The sequence below is a fragment of the Dreissena polymorpha genome, chromosome 14, assembly GCF_020536995.1.
Source record: "Dreissena polymorpha isolate Duluth1 chromosome 14, UMN_Dpol_1.0, whole genome shotgun sequence".
NCBI lineage: Eukaryota > Metazoa > Mollusca > Bivalvia > Myida > Dreissenidae > Dreissena > Dreissena polymorpha.
The window spans coordinates 64,370,860-64,389,722 of record NC_068368.1 but is presented as its reverse complement, the minus strand read 5'-3'; the positions used below and the strand labels follow the sequence as shown (position 1 = coordinate 64,389,722).

At 35.8% G+C, this 18,863-nt stretch overlaps 1 protein-coding gene across 1 annotated transcript; it reads right to left on the bottom strand.

Moving 5' to 3' along the window:
* Window positions 1–238: 238 nt before the first annotated feature.
* Window positions 239–11,987, bottom strand: LOC127858008 (uncharacterized). The gene is made up of 4 exons (XM_052394847.1): window positions 11,843–11,987; window positions 4,807–4,968; window positions 2,669–2,831; window positions 239–2,092 (listed from the first exon to the last, which is right to left on the bottom strand). The coding sequence occupies exons 1-4, from the start codon at window positions 11,847–11,849 to the stop codon at window positions 1,786–1,788; spliced, it is 639 nt and encodes a 212-aa protein (XP_052250807.1). The 5' UTR covers window positions 11,850–11,987; the 3' UTR covers window positions 239–1,785.
* Between the last annotated feature and the right edge of the window lie 6,876 nt (window positions 11,988–18,863).

Sequence of the window (18,863 nt, the reverse complement as noted above, 5' to 3'; positions counted from 1 at the left end):
TCAAACTTTTTCAGATCCTACTCATTTTTTTAGTAAAAGGGACTTATTCACATATTGCAAAATTCACATTTGCCCAATTTGTTATCAAATCATCAAATCATAAAATAAAATTGTACAAAATAAACTAAAGATGGAGGCTCAAAACACAAAAACGTTTCGTATTGGAATAATGGTACAAACCACAAATCGATACAAAAGCAAAACGATTCATATCTTTTTTATGTTTATGCTTATTTCCGTGAAATTCTGCTACAACAGCTAGATCACGTACATAGAATATAAAATGTAGAACAGACGTAGTAATTATAAAGCATTAAACATCGATTAACGCACGGTCATGTTTGCCTCATTTATTTATTATGTTGTTTATACGTGTGAACATAACTTATTGATTGTATTTATTTATGCTATACCTCTTACCACTTGATATGCAGCACATTTTACAAATGAGAACATATACACCTTAAGTATATTATTAGCATGAATACCTCTGTGATATGTACATATGTATATGATTGAAAATAGTCGTGAAGTTTTACATGACGAATTTTTAAATATGAATTAGTTACCTGTTTTTCTTACAAATATTCACTAAACTCAATAATATTTAATGTGTTCATATAAATCATACATAGTTACAATATCATCTCTATGATACTATTTCTGGGAGTACTGGACACATTACACAAGTGACATACAAATAATAATTGTAGATTGTATTATATATACGTTTCAAATAGTCTCAAGGAAAACCTATACTTAATGAGCAGTTATTTTGCTGGTTTTAGTTTATTATTTGGTCACATGATTGTGTGTAATGTCGCAAATACTGAACGGTAGGTGTTTTCATTTCATTATGTATCGCTATATGTAACAATTCATTAAGGGAAATAAACAACAAGCAAGAGCTACAATTGATACATTAAATAAACATGTATAAGAATGGTGAAGGTTCGTCAGGGTACTCAATACAATCAAAAGCAAACTTGAACTTAACCAACGTATCCGAGATTTTAAGTAATCAAGCACGTGGCTTGATTTATTAAGCTTATTTAAATCAAAATGAAACATTTATTATCCCTGAATGGAACCGTGCTAATAGCTGATGGCGCCAAACGTTTTTTGGTTTAAGCAATAAATAGGAAGACCATCTTCCAAAATGTAATAGATCAGGCGTATACACAATGTTATTGGGTCCGCATACATAAACAATAGTGTTTGTGTGGTATCAATGGTTAAACACGCAGATAATATCTATATATTAAGAACATGTCGCGAATCGAAAAACAAGGATTACATCTTACAAAAATCAAAGCATCCTATTAACGAAATAAAAGTCGATATTTACTAAGCATCCTATTAACGAAATAAAAGTCGATATTTACTAAGCATGCCATAAACGAAATGAAATTCGATATTTACTTCACATTGAATTTCGTTAAGAGCGTAACACAAGTGAAATTTCAGTTCGTGGTCGACAAATGAATGCAATCCAATCAAGTTCAAACGATATTCGCGAAGGAAAACGTGATTAAAAACAAAGATTAACACGCGCTTTGAATAGTTTACGCAATTAGACGGATATTGATTTAAATTTGATGAAACCAATATGCCATTTGCTACAATAATTGTTTATAAATATACATACTCGTGTGTAATAGTTCATGCTACAAGTTAATTCTCATTAAGATTACCCGAAGCCAAAACGATCAAAGTAAAACACTCATAAATATTTGCAGTTCACACAATGTTTAACGCATTTTTTCGAGAGGGCTATGTACGGCATCACTTCGAGATGTGGCTTGCAGTCATGTACATAAAAAGTCTCGTTGCCGGAAGTTTCTTCATCCCCAACTCATTCACCAAATCATCACGTTCGAGACTTGTCAAGATGGCTCCATCCACATGATTTTCTTTGAAAATTTCTACGTATTCTTCAAGCTTTAAAAGCCTTAAAATGTCGCCAATTTCATTTATTGTCAGGTCCTCCATTCTCTCGATGTTGATAGATTTTATATTTTGATCTTTATTTATGTCACCATCATTATTGGAAATTATTCTTCTATCGTTTGTTTTTCCATTCGCGACAGATCTTAAAAATTTGAGAAAGAACAAAATTATCCTTATTATTCTCACTTACAGCTAAAGAATCTTCTTCATCAGAATCGTCAAACTATCACCACCATAACCATCATCATCATCATCATCATCATCATCATCATCATCATCATCATCATCATTATCATCATCATCATCATCATCATCATCATCATCATCATCATCATCATCATCATCATCATCATCATCATCATCACCATCACCATCATCATCATCATCATCATCATCATCATCATCATCATCATCATCATCATCATCATCATCATCACCATCACCATCATCAGCAGCAGCAGCATCATCAACATCACCATCATCATCATCAGCAGCAGCATCATCAACATTCTCTTCAGTATCATCGTCTGCTTCTTCTTGTTATTATTATTTGTTATCCACACCAGCAGCCGCAGCAGCAAAAAATAGCATTCATATACTTACTGTTGTTGTTATCATAATTATGTTTCTTTAAAATTAAGATAATGCTAAGATCATCCTAAACATCGTCGATCACAAACGGTTAAACAGTCCAATATTCAGTAATCGTACAACATACGTTAAGTCATCATGGGCCACCGGCAACATGCATTCTTCTGTACCAACGGATTCGTTTGTATTGGCGTGTACATTAACGTCATTTTCGGTCGGATCCGCATTCTTCCACGTAAAAGGACGAACTGCGACCTGGCCAACTGACGTGTTGACAAACGCTTCCGACGCTGAAAAAGTTGTACAAGTATGGCGCATAAAATTGTGCAATATACAGAAGGCAACAAATTCAATTACATGATGGTTGCGACTTTTAACTTACATGACGTATCTGCATAAAAGACATACAACTAACTGGTGTTTATATGTTCAGTGGGTGTTATATTAAACAAGAACTATTTTCAAAAAAGATATACGGCGTGGATTGGAAACAACGGATCCGTGACCAATTCCAACAAACATGTTTAGAATCCATATCAAATATGCCTAAGTTATCTTACTACTGTAAATTTAAAAGTACTTTTGAATATGGGGACTATTTAGACTATGTATCACATGAAAAATTAAAGAATATCCCTTACAAGACTATATGTACGTCTGAGCTCTCATAATCTAGAAATTGAAACGGGTAGATAAAGAAATGTAGATCGCAGTAGCGTGGAGTTTATGTTCATTAAACACTATTGAATCTGAATACCATTTCTTGTTATGTTGTGCTGCTTTTACTGACATTATAAAAAATACCTAGTAAATACTTCCTGACCGTCTATGAATATGTTTGTTAATTTCATGTCATCTAGGTCTAAACGAAAAATCAAAAGCGTTGCTAAATATTTTCATAATGCTATGATTTTACGTGATGCATTGTTTGTTGTGTGAACTCTGAATATACTTATTTGATGTATATATTATAAAAATAGTCATATAATATGCGGGTTTATGTATGAATGACTGTGTGTATATATATGATACTTGTCTGTGTGTCTTGGCCATAATCTTTATAATTTTTGTAAATGGCCCAAGGCAATGCTTTTGCCGTTTTTTCCAATAAACAAAACGTTAAATAAACGAAACGCTGATTGTGGTATGTGTTGGTTAAGAAAAAGCGTTATATCAATGAGATCAAAGATTGAGAATGTATTTTTATGCGCAGTTATTAGCTGCACCACTTTCAAATCGATTACAGTTGTAAGGTCAGATTTCGTGGCTTATTTCTCAAAATTAGATATTTATGATCATATTACTATAGAAATACAGAACATAGAATCAAAATAAGAATGGGCATAAAAGGAAAGCATATAAGTCAACCGGCCACATCCGCATTATGCGTACATTATTAACGCGCGTTGTTTGAACAGACCTGAGATAGCGGTTTGTCGGACATTGTTATCTGATTCTAGTATTAATAGTATCGGGAATCATTGCGCGCATGCTTTATAAATTGGTCAATATGGGGGAGTATTTCTTGTTCAATTAACCAAAAATAATATATATCACGTTATTGTTGAAACCAAATTAAGAATCTATTATTTACATACCATAATTATATCGTCATTCCACGAACAAATTGAATCTGGCAAAGCAATTTTCACACAACATGATATGTGATTGGCCATAGCTATTGATAAGAATTAACATTTAACAGCAAAACGTTAGAATCGTTTATTTCATTAAATCAAACTTGTATAATGGATATCTTTAAAAAGTTCAAATAGATGGAAAGTATCGCATTATGCGTTAAATGCGTGTCGGCAAAACTTGGTAATGTGTTTTAGTCCACGCGTCAAACGTTATGACAATTTATTAACAAACACGTACGTGGGAAATACTATGTTATAGCGAAAAGCTTTCCCAACCACCAAATATAAGGGAAACGAATAAGTTGAGAGTTCGTATTTTCGCATCCTTATTCGAAATATTAACCTTTAAAAGGACGAAGCATCTTTTAATGGATTTACTTTATTGCCTAAAATGGCAATATGCCGTGCACATGCTGCTATAGCATGCCATAACAACTTACATTTATAGGTTTATTTAAACATGAACACATAAGGCATAAGCTTTAAATATAAATAAAACTCTGGCAATTGTGGCGTTTAACTTAATTGCAAAATGCATACAAAATACACAAAAGAGTATTGTAGGTGAATACAAATTATTTCAGTCTCAACTATATCTAAATGATAACCGTTTTGGATATCACACCTTGTTTACCAAAAGGCATAATGGTCGGCTGCGACAGACGCCTGCGAGCAGGAAGTGCCGGAATTTTCTCATCACTGAAATCTACATCAAGCGCCAGAGGCGTCCTCACTGCAAGTGGATTTGCATGTTTCTTAGCATGCGCGGGTTTGTAATCCATTTTTGCTGAAATTGAGAATAAATTGATGTGAGACACTTATGTAAAACATATAGCAAAGTACTTTGGTGGGGCAGCTGATAACAAATGAAGAAAATCCCTGTTAGATATCATGATGGAGAATCTTGTAATGAATGTGTGCCTGTTTGTTACAAGGATCTTTCGATCCTCGCGTAAAGTGTAGTCAGCCATGTTAACGTTGTTTTTATTTTCCAAAATACTAAGCGAGAAACGTTCATGGTTTTGTTGAAAACATGTGTACATCAAATAAAATAAATACAATAAATTTTACCAGGCAAAGTATCCATCACAAAGAAGCGTTTGAAGAAAATTTTATATAAGAAAAATATATATCTATCCAGCAGGTAGTAAACATATCGTTATAAAATTATCAAGGTAAAAACATCTAGAAACATCATATACTTTGCAAACGTTTATGTTTCAAATCTGAATGTATCAGATCCTTATATGCTTGATCGCCATGTGGCTTGCCTTTATTTGTCGAATCTTTGTGTTCCGGTGAATCGGGTTTGATTGTGGGAATGGATCTGATTGGCAGCTCAGGTGGCAGCTCATTATTATAATCAACATCGTCTGAAATTGCCGGGTAAACAGCAGTTTAAACAGCAAAAACAATACAGTAGAATTGCAATAACTCGAGCTGGCGATTTCTCGAAAACTGGAGATTACTCGAGCATTGAAGGAAGTCCATAGCATTTTCCTTTAATTTCTATATAAAAATACCCGCAATAACTCAAACATGCGATTTTCGATGACGTGGGGATGTGTGCCGGTCCCTGGAAACACAGGAGTTTGAAATTCTATCCATAAAGCTAATCTAATGGCTAAATAAAAAAAATACCCCTATATAGTATAAAGACTACAGGAATGAAACGCAGCAGACCCCGGACCCGCCCATTTTCCAGTAAACAAGAGAAATTACTGGAAAAACAGGGTACCCTATATCGACCCATGGTATAATAATCAAAAGGCCGGCGAAAGAAACTACGAACACTGGTTACCGTGGACTACCTTCCTCTTAATTCACAATTATTCAACACTTTCCGCTCATGGTCGGGTCCATTGCGTGTTGTTGTTTTTTAGGCTAGATTGCACTTTACCGGTACGCAGTTACTAACCAATATCGACAAAGCTGGGGTTTTCGGGCGGTAGCTCCCGATACTGAGGAAATATATAGGATAAAAAGGATTATTAGGTGTTGCGTTAGGTGTTAGGTATTGGGCGCTTAGCAACGATACAATTATACGCTTTTCCATTCTTTTTTACGTACCGGTAACGTGCAATCGTCCCGTTTTTTATTCCCATCGTACTGTTTATACATATATCACAGTGTGTCGTCATACATGTGTTAATCTACTCCATGTCGTCTGCTAAAATGTCTGAAGATTTATGGTTTAAGTATTTTTCCAAGTTATCTAAATTCAGAAGAATTATTGTTAAATCGTCAAACTGCTTTGAACCTGACCAGATCCCTGTAAAGGCTATAATGATTGACCTCAGCAGTTAGTTATCAGTTTGTCTACGGCAGTTTAGATGTGGCGTTACTTTATGCATTTAAACATACATGTTGCTTAATTAATTAGTACAATGTCCGATGATGTAGACCTTACGATTGTGTCTATCTGGTTTAAGTGCTGGTGTAACCAAGCTGAACGATCAGCGGTTCTAGGGAAATGTCCGATCGTGCTTGGAATTATATCCTCCGAAAGAGACAATATATGACAATAATAATATCACAGGAGTTAGCCTATAGAGACTATATAGGGGGGGTCTATTTTTATTATTTAGCCATTACATTAACTTTATGAATAGAATTTAAAACTCCTGCATCAATATACATGTCCTGTTTAGTGGCTATAAACGCTTTGTTAGACAGGATATACTCTATATGTCGATGATGCATTATGTACACGAATACGAGTACTAGTATGTTCGCAAAATATTTGCGTGTATAGTAATCATTAAAGCTGTGGTTATATTTACTAACGGGTGTTCGTTATTATTAACTTAAAAATAACTATATAATTTCCCAGTCACTAATCATCAAATTCGTGACATATCATAAGGTAAGTTAATACAGTCCATTAATATGTGCCAAGCCGGAGTCGTCTATGAAGACATCCATGTGACTAGCGGCGGAAGGTCGGTGGCTCTAGTAGACTACCAAGGTCGCAGCCAGTCCGAGTCCGAAAGTTGGGCGATTCATATCGTATGCCAAATGTGAAAATCAGGCACCCATATAAGAAAATGAGGCTTCTCTAGTCTAAAAATGAAGCTATTCATATACCTGGGAGCGCTAAAAAAGGTGGCCATTCTCGCCCCCCTTTCCCTGAATTTAGTAAAAGAGTGTGATCCAATTATGGCATATCTTTGTGTTTCACACAGAAGTGGTCAGTTTTACAACTAACTTGACATAAAACACATAAAAACATACCATATCGCTATGCTTAGATGACTGGTCATGATAAAATACCACTCGCTAGGAAATTTTCCAATTTTCAAATTTCCCGCTTCATGATCATTGGGTTACGTGTCTTTATTTACGTCAATACAACATCAACAACAACATCTTCGAATAAAATAAACATTTTAATTAACTGACAAATAAAAACAAACACAGTCTATTAAAAGGATCTTTTCACGCTTTGGTAAATTGACAAAATTGAAAAAAAGTTGTTTCAGATTCGTAAGTTTTCGTTTTAGTTATGATATTTGTGAGGAAACAGTAAAACTGAACATTAACCATGCTCTAATATAGCCATTATATGCATCTTTTGACGATTTTAAAACCTAAAAATTATAAAGCGTTGCAACGCGAAACGATTGCATAATTTGGAGAGTTCTGTTTTTGTCGTTAAATTTTGTGAAACTACGAAGATTGCTTATATAAGGTATAAAATACGTCAAGAATGTGTACTCGGCGGAATAGCTCAGTAGGCTAAAGCGTTTTTACTTCAGGACTCTGGCAGGACTCCAGGGGTCACTGATTCGAAACCTGCTCCGGGCAATGTTCTTTTCCTTTTTTTAAATTTTTTCTTGATTTTTTACTGGAGCTTTTATGATCCAATGTTTACATTTATCAATATAAAGCATTTAATGAATAAGTTAAAAAAATGCCAAAATCTGTGAAAAGGCCCCTTTAATTTATAGGAATATTTATTATAACATATAAAATAAAGAATATTTCTTGTTGTTTTTGTTATCGAAGTGAAAGTACATGGCAGATTCGCAGTGAATAAAAAACGGGACGATTGCACGTTACCCGTACGTAAAAAAGAATGGAAAAGCGTATAATTGTATCGTTGCTAAGCGCCCAATACCTAACACTTAACGCACCACCTAATAATTCTTTTTATCCTTTATATTTCCTTAGTGTCGGGAGCTACCGTCCCCAAACCCCGCTTTGTCGATAGTGGTAAACAACTGCGTACCGGTAGAGTGCAATCTAGCCTAAAAAACAACAACAACACGCAATGGATCCGACGATGAGCGGAAAGTGTTGAATGGGTTGCGAAAATCTTTGATCCTAGACTTTGCGCAACAAGAGTCTGACTGAATGAACATAAAATGCAAAGTGTGTAGTAATAATGTTGTTTTAGTGTGTGTGTTTTTTTCATGCGCATGTACGTACCTTGTGTGCTTTTTTTAATATGCTACATGTACATTGAATATTGATGTAATATTTGTTATTATAAATATTTTAAATGTGTTTTGTGTGTATGTTGAATTAATTAAACGAATTTACGATCATCCTTATTGTTTTGTTTATTATACTGTAACCTTAAGCGATTTTTACAAAGCCTTTTTTCTAGCACCGTCTTACATGTTAATAAAGCGTTTGCGGTCAGAAATTGTGTATCATCAACCGAGACAGTGAAAACAAATAATACCATGGATTACTCGAAACCTGCGATTACTCAAGCATTGAGGTCAGTCCCGTGCTTCCTCGAGTTATCGCAGTTTTACTGTATATACTTCTAGATCTACAACAGCAGCAATAGCATGAATGACTCGCACTTAAGTTCAAAGTTCATTGCCTCCAAATGCAATTAAATTTCACATGAACTACAATGTCGTGTAAAGAAATATAGACATTCACGCAACGGGTTGCATATTTAAATCGAATCATCACTATGCCTTTATATTATAACCAATGTCGCCTATTTCATTATGCATAATTTATGTGGAAATGGTGTCTGAGACATAGCTGACGTACGTGTTATGTGGGGCTATAATGTTGTTGAATAATACACGCCAAATTGCACTTGACGTCTTATGTGAAGTATATGAAGTGAAGTTAGAAGTGTTCTCCGCCACTTTTATTGTTGATGACGGGTTATGGAAATTATCGAACGGGGGGCAAGCTTATTTTGTAAAATTTTTACATATTATCCCGGGGATCTCCTCCGGTCCGGTGTCGACAGGAGTGTTAAGGGAAGGTACACATCCGTCTTCAATCGACGGGTTGATCTTCCGGATATCGTTGTCGTCAGAATCTGATAATAATAAGGAATACGGTCAAATATCATGCATAGTTTCTATAAATGCATGCATGCATGTTGCTTGTTGACTACTCGTATCGCATTTAAAGTCGTTAATTGTGTCGGACATTTTGTTTTGTGATATTTTATATGACATTTGTTATTTTTAATCAGTTAGATTAGGTGATTCAATTTTAGAAATCATCTCTCTGCAATATTCTTGCTTTATATGTTACGAATTTCATCAATAGAAGAAAACACGATATAGAAGTAAGTTCTTTGTGCAAAAACTCGTTATAGCTTACACGCAAACAAATAGTTTTGATCTATACTGAGGAAAAACATATTTTAAGCATTATTTTTAAATCAGTGTGGCTTCTTTTTACCTTTACATTATACGTATCGTATATTTGTACACGTGTGTATTTTGCATTTTAATATTAAGGTAGTTATGAAACAAAATGTGTTCGCATATGAGAATAAATTATGTGGATTACTTTTCTCCCTCCAATATGATGCGCATAGAGATAAAATTTGAAGCGGAATGTATGTGTGCACTTCCTTGTAACAAATTGTAGAATTATCAATTTGAATGCACATTCTTATCGATTCTGATGAAAATCGTGCCTCAACTGAACAAAGTTAAAAAAAAATCACACATATGTGATGTGGATACAAACAAGCAAAACACGAATGAGATGCAAGAACTTTATTAGACAAATAGAATCGAGATCAAATACAGAGGTCAGCTTTTATCATACTCATGTACATGCAAATCAGGATGTAAAGGTGCATGCAATCAACAGTGCAATTTATGGGCATACACACATTGGGATGGCAAGTTGATAATAATTTATACAGATGATTTAAGGGCGAATATTTTTAAAGGAGGAATGTACCATTATTATTTGAATACAATTGTTCAAATAAATAAAATAAGAACTTAAATGCATTATTATAGACAAACGACACTATCCTTAAAGGAATCTTTTCGCAGAATTTCGTATTTAAAAAATGTCATGGAATATTCAACCTAACAAATATACAATGTTTGACCGTCTAACATAATATGAATAGTAACAAAATGAAGTTTACACTATTGCATTCGAACCCGTGACCTCTGAAAGCAAATGCGTATCCCTTATAATTGCGATGTGCGTTTGTGTTTAAAAGTGTATGAGGTCTTTCAGCGCTTGAGACTCCATTATGTGAGGACCCGGAGTGTGTCTCAACACCCCTCCCTAACTCATTTACCAGACTCAATAATGTTCTGATGATATTTTGAATAAGCTGCAATTGACAGCTAACTGGTTTTTACTTAAAGATATTCAATGTCGGGGTGGTCTTGGCTGTGTGGGGGAAAGTAAGTACCCGTAGGAAATCCATTCTGGCCGTTATAATGAGCTCCAACCATGCTCATATGCGCTGGGACAGTGTTTCAACCCGGGTCGCCTTGGTGAGAAGCGCGTGTACCAACAACTGCACTGTCAGAACTTCTCTGTTACCTCTGCGCCACTCAGGCTTAAATATCTGAGCCGTGCTCTGTACAAAGGGGGTTTAATGCATGTGCGTACTTTGTCGTCCCAGATTAGCCTTTGCGCATAAACTTTAAATTTAGCTAAGAAGAGACTTTCTTTAAACGAAAAATATCATACACGCGGAAAGTGTCGTCCCTGATAAGCCAATGCGGACTTCACATGCCAATCTAGGACACACTTTGCGCACATGCATTTAAACTCCTTTTCACAAATCACTGCCCATATATTGGTGAAACATAAACTATTGTTGTACTTAAATTTTCCCAAAAATCGGGGAAAAACGTTGAAACGCGATATTATTCGACCGTTTGTGTATATTGATAGTCTATTAATTAACCATTATATCTGACATTTGTCTTGGTAAGGGGTGTAATTTCGCTTGTTTAAAAATAACGTCTACATAGTTTTTTGAAATTGTGACAATTATTATGAAAATCATAATTTTAACAAACTGTGAACAAGTTCCTTCGATATCAGTTGTTGCAACGTTTCAAATGATTATTTACATCGAAAAGTCGGAACAAACTATTTAATATATCGACAAGAAGAAGTGTATTTTACTGAAATATGAATAATTTATGCACATAACAAATGCATTATATGTTAAATGTTAAACAATAATTAAGCCCTCCCGCATTTGTGTTAATAAATATTCTTTAATTCAATTTTGAATGAAGTGATCACACTACTTTTAGTCAAGAAACAATAAAAATAACAAAAGTAAACAAACATTTAGCTAATAGCAATTCATTTAAATCAAACACATTAAACAAAATAAAACAATATTTCAACCTACATAAACGTTTTTCAAAAAGCAATATTAATGCAAATACGTTTCTTACCTTCCATTTTGTTAAGTAAAATTAGACATAAATCCGTGAAATACGCATGCAAAATATTTAATTTCCTTTTTGTGTTTATCGACTGTAACTATCTACGTAAATAATCAAACACTTTAAAATTGTCATTTTATCGTTTTGAAATTACACACCATCGCATGTAATGGCATGGTTGCTAACACAAAACCACCCGTTAAATATTATTACGGAATACCATTAGGCCATCGTGGTTACAAATTAAAATACAGAGGGCGACAATGCGATAGTGCGATAGTACAATGGCGGCAATGCGATTGTACGATGGCTACAACGCGATAGTACGATGTCGACAATGCGATAGTACGGTGGCGACAATGCGATAGTACGATGACGACACTGCGACCATACGATGGTGACAGTGCGATAGTACAATTGCGACAATGCAACAATGCGATAGTGCGATAATACGATGACGGTATTGCGACAACACGATGGCGACCATGCGACAGTACGATGGTGACAATGCGACAATGTCATAAAAATGACGACAGTGCGACAATACGATGACGACAGTGCGATAGTACGATGGCGACGATGCGATGATACGACAACGCGATAGTGATAATGCGATAGTACGATTGCGACAATGCGATGCTTTAATGGCGACAGTACGATATGAATTTTGCTTTGTCACCATCGTACATCGCGTTGTCGCATTATCGCCATCGTACCATCGCATTGTCGCCATCGTACTATCGCGTTATCGCATTGTTGCCATCGTACTATGGCATTGTCACCATCGTACTATTGCACTATTGCACTGACACTCTCTGGAATTGATGTGTAACTACGATGGCCCTAACGGTATTCCGTATAAAATAAACTCAATAAAGAACATGGTAAATTCAAGTTCAACCTTGTTTGGGTTGCACATGTCATTGTATTTTTCGGAAACGGAAAATAATGCAAAAAATGCAAATTACCATATTGCATCCTGATAATAGATAAACAATGAATAGAGCCGTCTGGTGCACAAGTATGTTGTTATGTTTAGCCCTAAGAGCAAACACAACATATTTTTGTATTTGCATCAAAGAGATGTTATCAGTAAACGTTGCGTGCAAACTTTGCAAAATATGTTTAATTTCCCTGCGACACTTAGATAATATCCGCGATAATGGTCCGCCTTGTCGATATAACAAATAGGTACATGTACATTAACTTATGCTATATATTGTCCTTGATGACTAGGATATAACATGAAATGATTTATAGTGGTCATACACAGTACTATAAGTATGCCACGACCTATCGTGAAGTGAAACAGAAGGACCCAACTTAATTGCTAATTTATATAGATATATTTAATAAATAAATCTTATAGATGAAGCATTTAATATTTGCGGTCCCGTTCTATAGCCGACAGTGTCCCGAATAAGAAAATATCAAATTTCGTGACAATTATCTGAAAGTCTTGACTCGAAAATCATAATTGTATTACATTACCTAAAATGTTTCGCTTGCGTCCCAACAGGGTCCCGACAGAATACTAAGGTGTTCCGACTCTTTCGATTGCGATCCGACAGTCGACCTACAGTTCTATGCCATTATCGCGGACTACTATATATATTTTGCTGTATAAGATTACAAGAAGCTTATGTTACAACCGTTTATATCCACACTTAAATGAAGTATAGTTAATTTACTACCAAAAATATGTTCCATTGATTATATCAAGAACTATATTAACGGTTGAAAGCCTTAAATTTTACAAAATACAAGTCAATACTTATTAGAACACGAACACTAACAGGCTAGCTGAGTAGTCTGCGGGCTAAATATGCTGTCGTTTTGAGTTTAACACATTCGTACACAATACAGTTGTAAATAAATTGTATAGTTATAGTAACTCTAGCTAATAAATCTAAGTCCTCGCAGTGGTCAACAATAACAAACGACACGTTTCGTACTTTACGTTCCGTCGTGATTTCTTTTTGGCATCCTTCAAAACATTTAAATCAAGATAATTGACCTTCATTCGAAAACTGTCACTGAGTTTTCCAGTTTGTATCATACATACATATTGCTTCCTCTTGGTCTTGTGTGTATGTTCATGCGCCAAATTCAACCTCAGGACGGTTTTTCGAGCCCTTGAAAGGTCGTAGACAAGATTTCTGTAAGGTTAATGTGGGGTTCATCTTTATATCTGAAAAAAAGTCATTTGGTAAAATGTCACCATTGAAGTTATATTCAACGGTAGAGTTATTGACAACATGAGCGTATTAGACACGGGAGGCGGAAAACTACAACGGGCGAGGCATGGTCAGGGGTGATAACCCCAAAAAAGGGTTAGGGTAAGGGTTAGGGTTAGGGGTCGGGTTAGGGTTAGGTTTGGGTTTAGGCTAACCCAAACCCTAACCCGACCCCTAACACTAACCCTAACCCTAACCCTAACCCTCTAACCCCCCCTTGCGCAATACCATACCATGCCTCGCCCGTTGTCGTTTTCCGCCTCCCATTAGACACTTTCCAAACTGCACTAGACTTTGGGATATGCATAGCTCGGAGAAAACAACGCTGGCCTATTCTGTATACCGATAGAACCGATAGAAAATAGAGATCAAAAGCTTACACAGTCCGAAAAACCTAAGGTGCAAATAATCTAAACAGAAACATCCGAGGTGTCCTCAGCTACTGGGGTTAGGTTACAGAATCTGCAAGTTTAATTGGTGCGACAGGTCTGAAATACAGTATTTATAATTGAATAACAGCGTCAATTGGTTTTCCATTCGATTAAGTAGTTAACCATAAGTAATTGCACTGTTTTCTCAAAGCATTTTGGCTGCACAATTGCAACTGCATATTTACCTCATCAGGTACTGATAATCGTACCATGAACGCAGTGTGGCCACATCAAATTATCAACAGAGTATACAACCACATTTCCTTTACAGGGATTGTTCGGAGGTGAAATACAGAGCGATTCAACTAAGTGAATTATTATCCTTGCTTATGAGAATCTTAATCAATAAAAGGAAACTATTTGTCTTTCGGATATTCTGTGCCTGATTAAAGTGTTCCTTCATTAGACGAAAGAAAACAAAACAAGCATATCATCCCAAAAATATTTTGAGTTTGAAGATGTGCTGTCAATGGCAGTGCTTTTTATGCTTGGTAAATATGAGATCAGTTTCGGAGTGAATAATATACACTATGAACCGTGCTAATGGTTATGAATAATAAAACGATCAAATTTGTTTTTGATAAATGGCATCTTATGTGTCGTTGATAACGAAGAGTATAAACATTGACATTTCAATAACCGATACGTTCTTTCACAAATAAATTACGTGTGTGTCTGGTTGAGCCAATAACTAATGCCGTATTGAATGCGTGCAAAACTGTCTATCATTAAATAATGTATGTTCGCTTCTCGTAAAGAATTAGTAAAAAACGAGAATTAAATAAATGATCAAACGGTAAAAGTCTTCTTTTTTTTCACAAACCGTTAATGAAATATTTAAAATAAAAAAATAAAAACCTGAATTATTTGGGTCGCTCAATTCTGAAGTTCGTATTTCTGTCATACATCGTATAATCGCTTTTGAACAATTTACAAGCGCTTGGTATACTCCCATCGTTAAACGGATTATTGTGTTACACGTAGCTAAGAGGGGAAGGTGGATACAAAAATGACAGTGGACACCTATCTGTCCGTGCTTATTTCTGTGTGTTTGTCTGTCTGTCAGTCTTTAGACACAAACTCGGCTCAGGCGTTACCCTTAACTATTTAATGTCCAACAGTGAAGCTATTTGGGTTTCGATTCGTGTGATATGAAGTTGTTCCTTACAAACTACAAACGTTATACCTCTTTCATACTTAAACATTATACAAATATATGAAATTTTAAATAACGTGGTTCACATTGTGTATTTTCGGTATATAACATCGCGTCAAAGTCCTTAATATATTTTGTGATTGTTTTAAACACTCTCATAATTAGAAAGGTATTCACAAGTCAGTCAGTAAAAGAGAAAGAAAACACATATTAACAGTAATACGAAGTACACAAAAAACACTTTGAAAGTTCGCTTGTTTTTACTAACGCAGTAAATCAAAACGAGTGTTACGACTTAAGTGTTGCAATTCGTAAACTTGTATTGCTTAATATGTGATCATCAATCTTGATGAAGTATGTGATAAAGCATGAGTTCGTTTCGTTTTATTGCTGTAAAACGATAATTTATTACTTAAAGCCGTATATACCCGTAAATATGAAAATAGGTACAAACAAAATTTCATTTTAGTTGTACTGCTATGTCTTATTATATCTTGATCCCAATGAACTATCGCTAATTTAGGCTACCAAAACTAGTTATATCATCACTATTAATTTTTGTGAAATATGTTTTATCAAGGGACAAAATTGGAACCCTGATAAGAAGTGTGATTGGATTATGATAAACAAATCACACCTATTCACTGCACATAAATCTTCCATTTGCGAAAGATTACATTTTCGATGGAATTTGGTTGTCATACATTATAGTCTATTTAAATTATATGTCAATGGCTTTTCATAAAATAAGGACGTCCAACACGGTTTTGTTCAAAAAGAAAAAGAGTATTATCCTTATATAAAATATAAACAATCCGAAACAAACATGATGCGTTAAAGACACAAATATGGTACTATTTTCGTGCAATTATTTTTTGATAACGGCTAACGAAAACTGCTTTGAAAAGTCTTATATGTAGACGACGTGTTGATCGGACTGTTCAACAAAGCACGATTATAGACATTTAAACATATTTATGTCCCCTTTTGTTTCCGCAATAAAAATTTGTAAGTAATGCGTCAGATACCTGTTTGAAATAACGCTCCGATTGTTAAATGCGTTTTGCGTGCTGTGTGTTGCATTAAAAGTGATGTGGACATTATAAACACCAGATAAAGCTTAAGTTTAATTCCTTTCACGACATAACGTGTTTCACGTATAAAATAAAATCAGTCCATGGATACTTATCCAGGTAGTGTTGGATATTTAAAAACATGAATGCCTTTGTATTTTAAAAAAACACGGTCGATATCGAACTGAATGATTAAATTATCATCGAAGTGTTATTAAATAACACTATTGACCTTGTATGAATCACTTAAATTGCATAGATAAATAACAGAAAAATACATTAAAGCTGATGCCAGCTTCTAGCTGGCGATGGTGATAGAGACGATAACATAGCTGGTGATGCAGCTAATGAGAGAAATAATGTTAATGCGTATGGTATGATAGATGTAGTAAAGAGGACGACACAACTGTTGATGATGGTGCAAACAATTATAATATGTGTCTTGGTTGTATTAATAATATTCGTGACGAGGATTAGGTAAATTAAAATGATGATGATGACGTTCAACTTATATTGAATACAATTATACTTACGGCTGACATGTCATGACTCTTCGTACCGATAAAAAATTGCCTTCCTCGTCCATGTATTCTTCTTGTCATACCACGGATACGACTCTTTCAATCTTTTCTGCCCTTCCGATCACTGCATTTTGTCTCAGCTGAACTTCAGTCATGAAAGGGTTAAGTACCCTGATCGTGCAGGCTGGCGATTGGTTCAAATTGACTAAAGTTGACGCCATCTGTAACGGATACTTTTATTTGAATTGCTGCGTTGGTTCAACTACAAAGTCCGCCTGTTTGTCATTATCATCAGTCTCAAACCGCTCAACGAACACCTTTACCACAGATTCAGCTTGAGCTGGCACCGTCATGTCACTCGCCACGACTACTTGCCTTGTCCTACCTGGCCTACCGACCTGGAAAACTGGTATTTCGCTCCCATCTAACACAATCTTGTTCTCGGTTAACAAGATGTCTGCTGGCCTACCCTGTTTCTCTCTGAGAATATCATAACCTAGTAAGGCGTCGTCTTCTATTTCCGCTACTATTACCTCTTCAGTCATCGTTACTGGACCACACTTCAACTTCAATCTCGCCTGACCTGCATCCCTAATGGGAGCACCCCCGCTCCAATTAGACAGGCTGACTTTAAAGCATCGGTCGACTCTCGGGACGCAATTGTTCAAACACTCTTTTTAATACAATTGCCCTTGTCGCCCCAGTATCTGTGGTAAACGTTACGGGTATATCATTTACCATCCCTCTGACATAGACCCCATCTGCCAGCTGCTTCTCTCTCTCTAATCTCACCACCTCGTTCCCTTCCAAGCGATCCACCGTTTCGCTTGGCTGGCCTCCTACATCTTCTACTGGGACCTCCCTTTGGCCGCAAGTTTAAAGTATTCTCACTTCTCTTCATGCTCTTGGGCACTGTTTCTTTAACATCTCTTTTAGTCTGGTCAACTAAGCATTCTCGTGCAAAATGGCCTTTTCCATGGCAGCGGTAACATTCCACTTCTCTTCTACTTCTTCTTTCCCCATTGCCACCTCTAGTTCTTCCTTCCAAGGTGTCCAGCCGTTTTAATATTTGTTGTAGCACTCCGTCGTTGCTTTCTGTTGCGTCCGGCTGAGGCCTCTTATGCCACTTAATTGCCTTGTTGTATGATGGTTGCTTGTTTGGAGCTTACTGTGCTTCGTAGAAAGATTCTTTTTCAACCGCTCTCCTTGTTGTTCTTTAATGACCCCGCTCGCCCTCAAATCCCGCTCTGGTTTGCATTAGTGTCACCACGTTGTAGACCGCTTCATCAATCGTTGTAGGCTCTTTATGGTATTCTACCTCAAACTTAACTTCTTCATCTTGCAAGCCGTCAAGGAATCTGCGAACCAGGTCTTTATCTCTGGTTCTTCTATCGCGGCGAGGGTGCTCTCTATCGTATAGCATCTTGAGCTCCGCAGCTTAAGACTCTGTTGTCTCACCATGCCTTTGGTCACGCCGTGTGAACTTGACCGCAAATGTTTTTGAAGTTTAAAATACTCTAAATCTGCTATTTAGCTCCGCTTTAAGGTCCAGGTAAGTGCGGAGCGTTGCAGGTGGGAGCTGTGTGAATGCGAATTCGGCGGCTTGACCTTC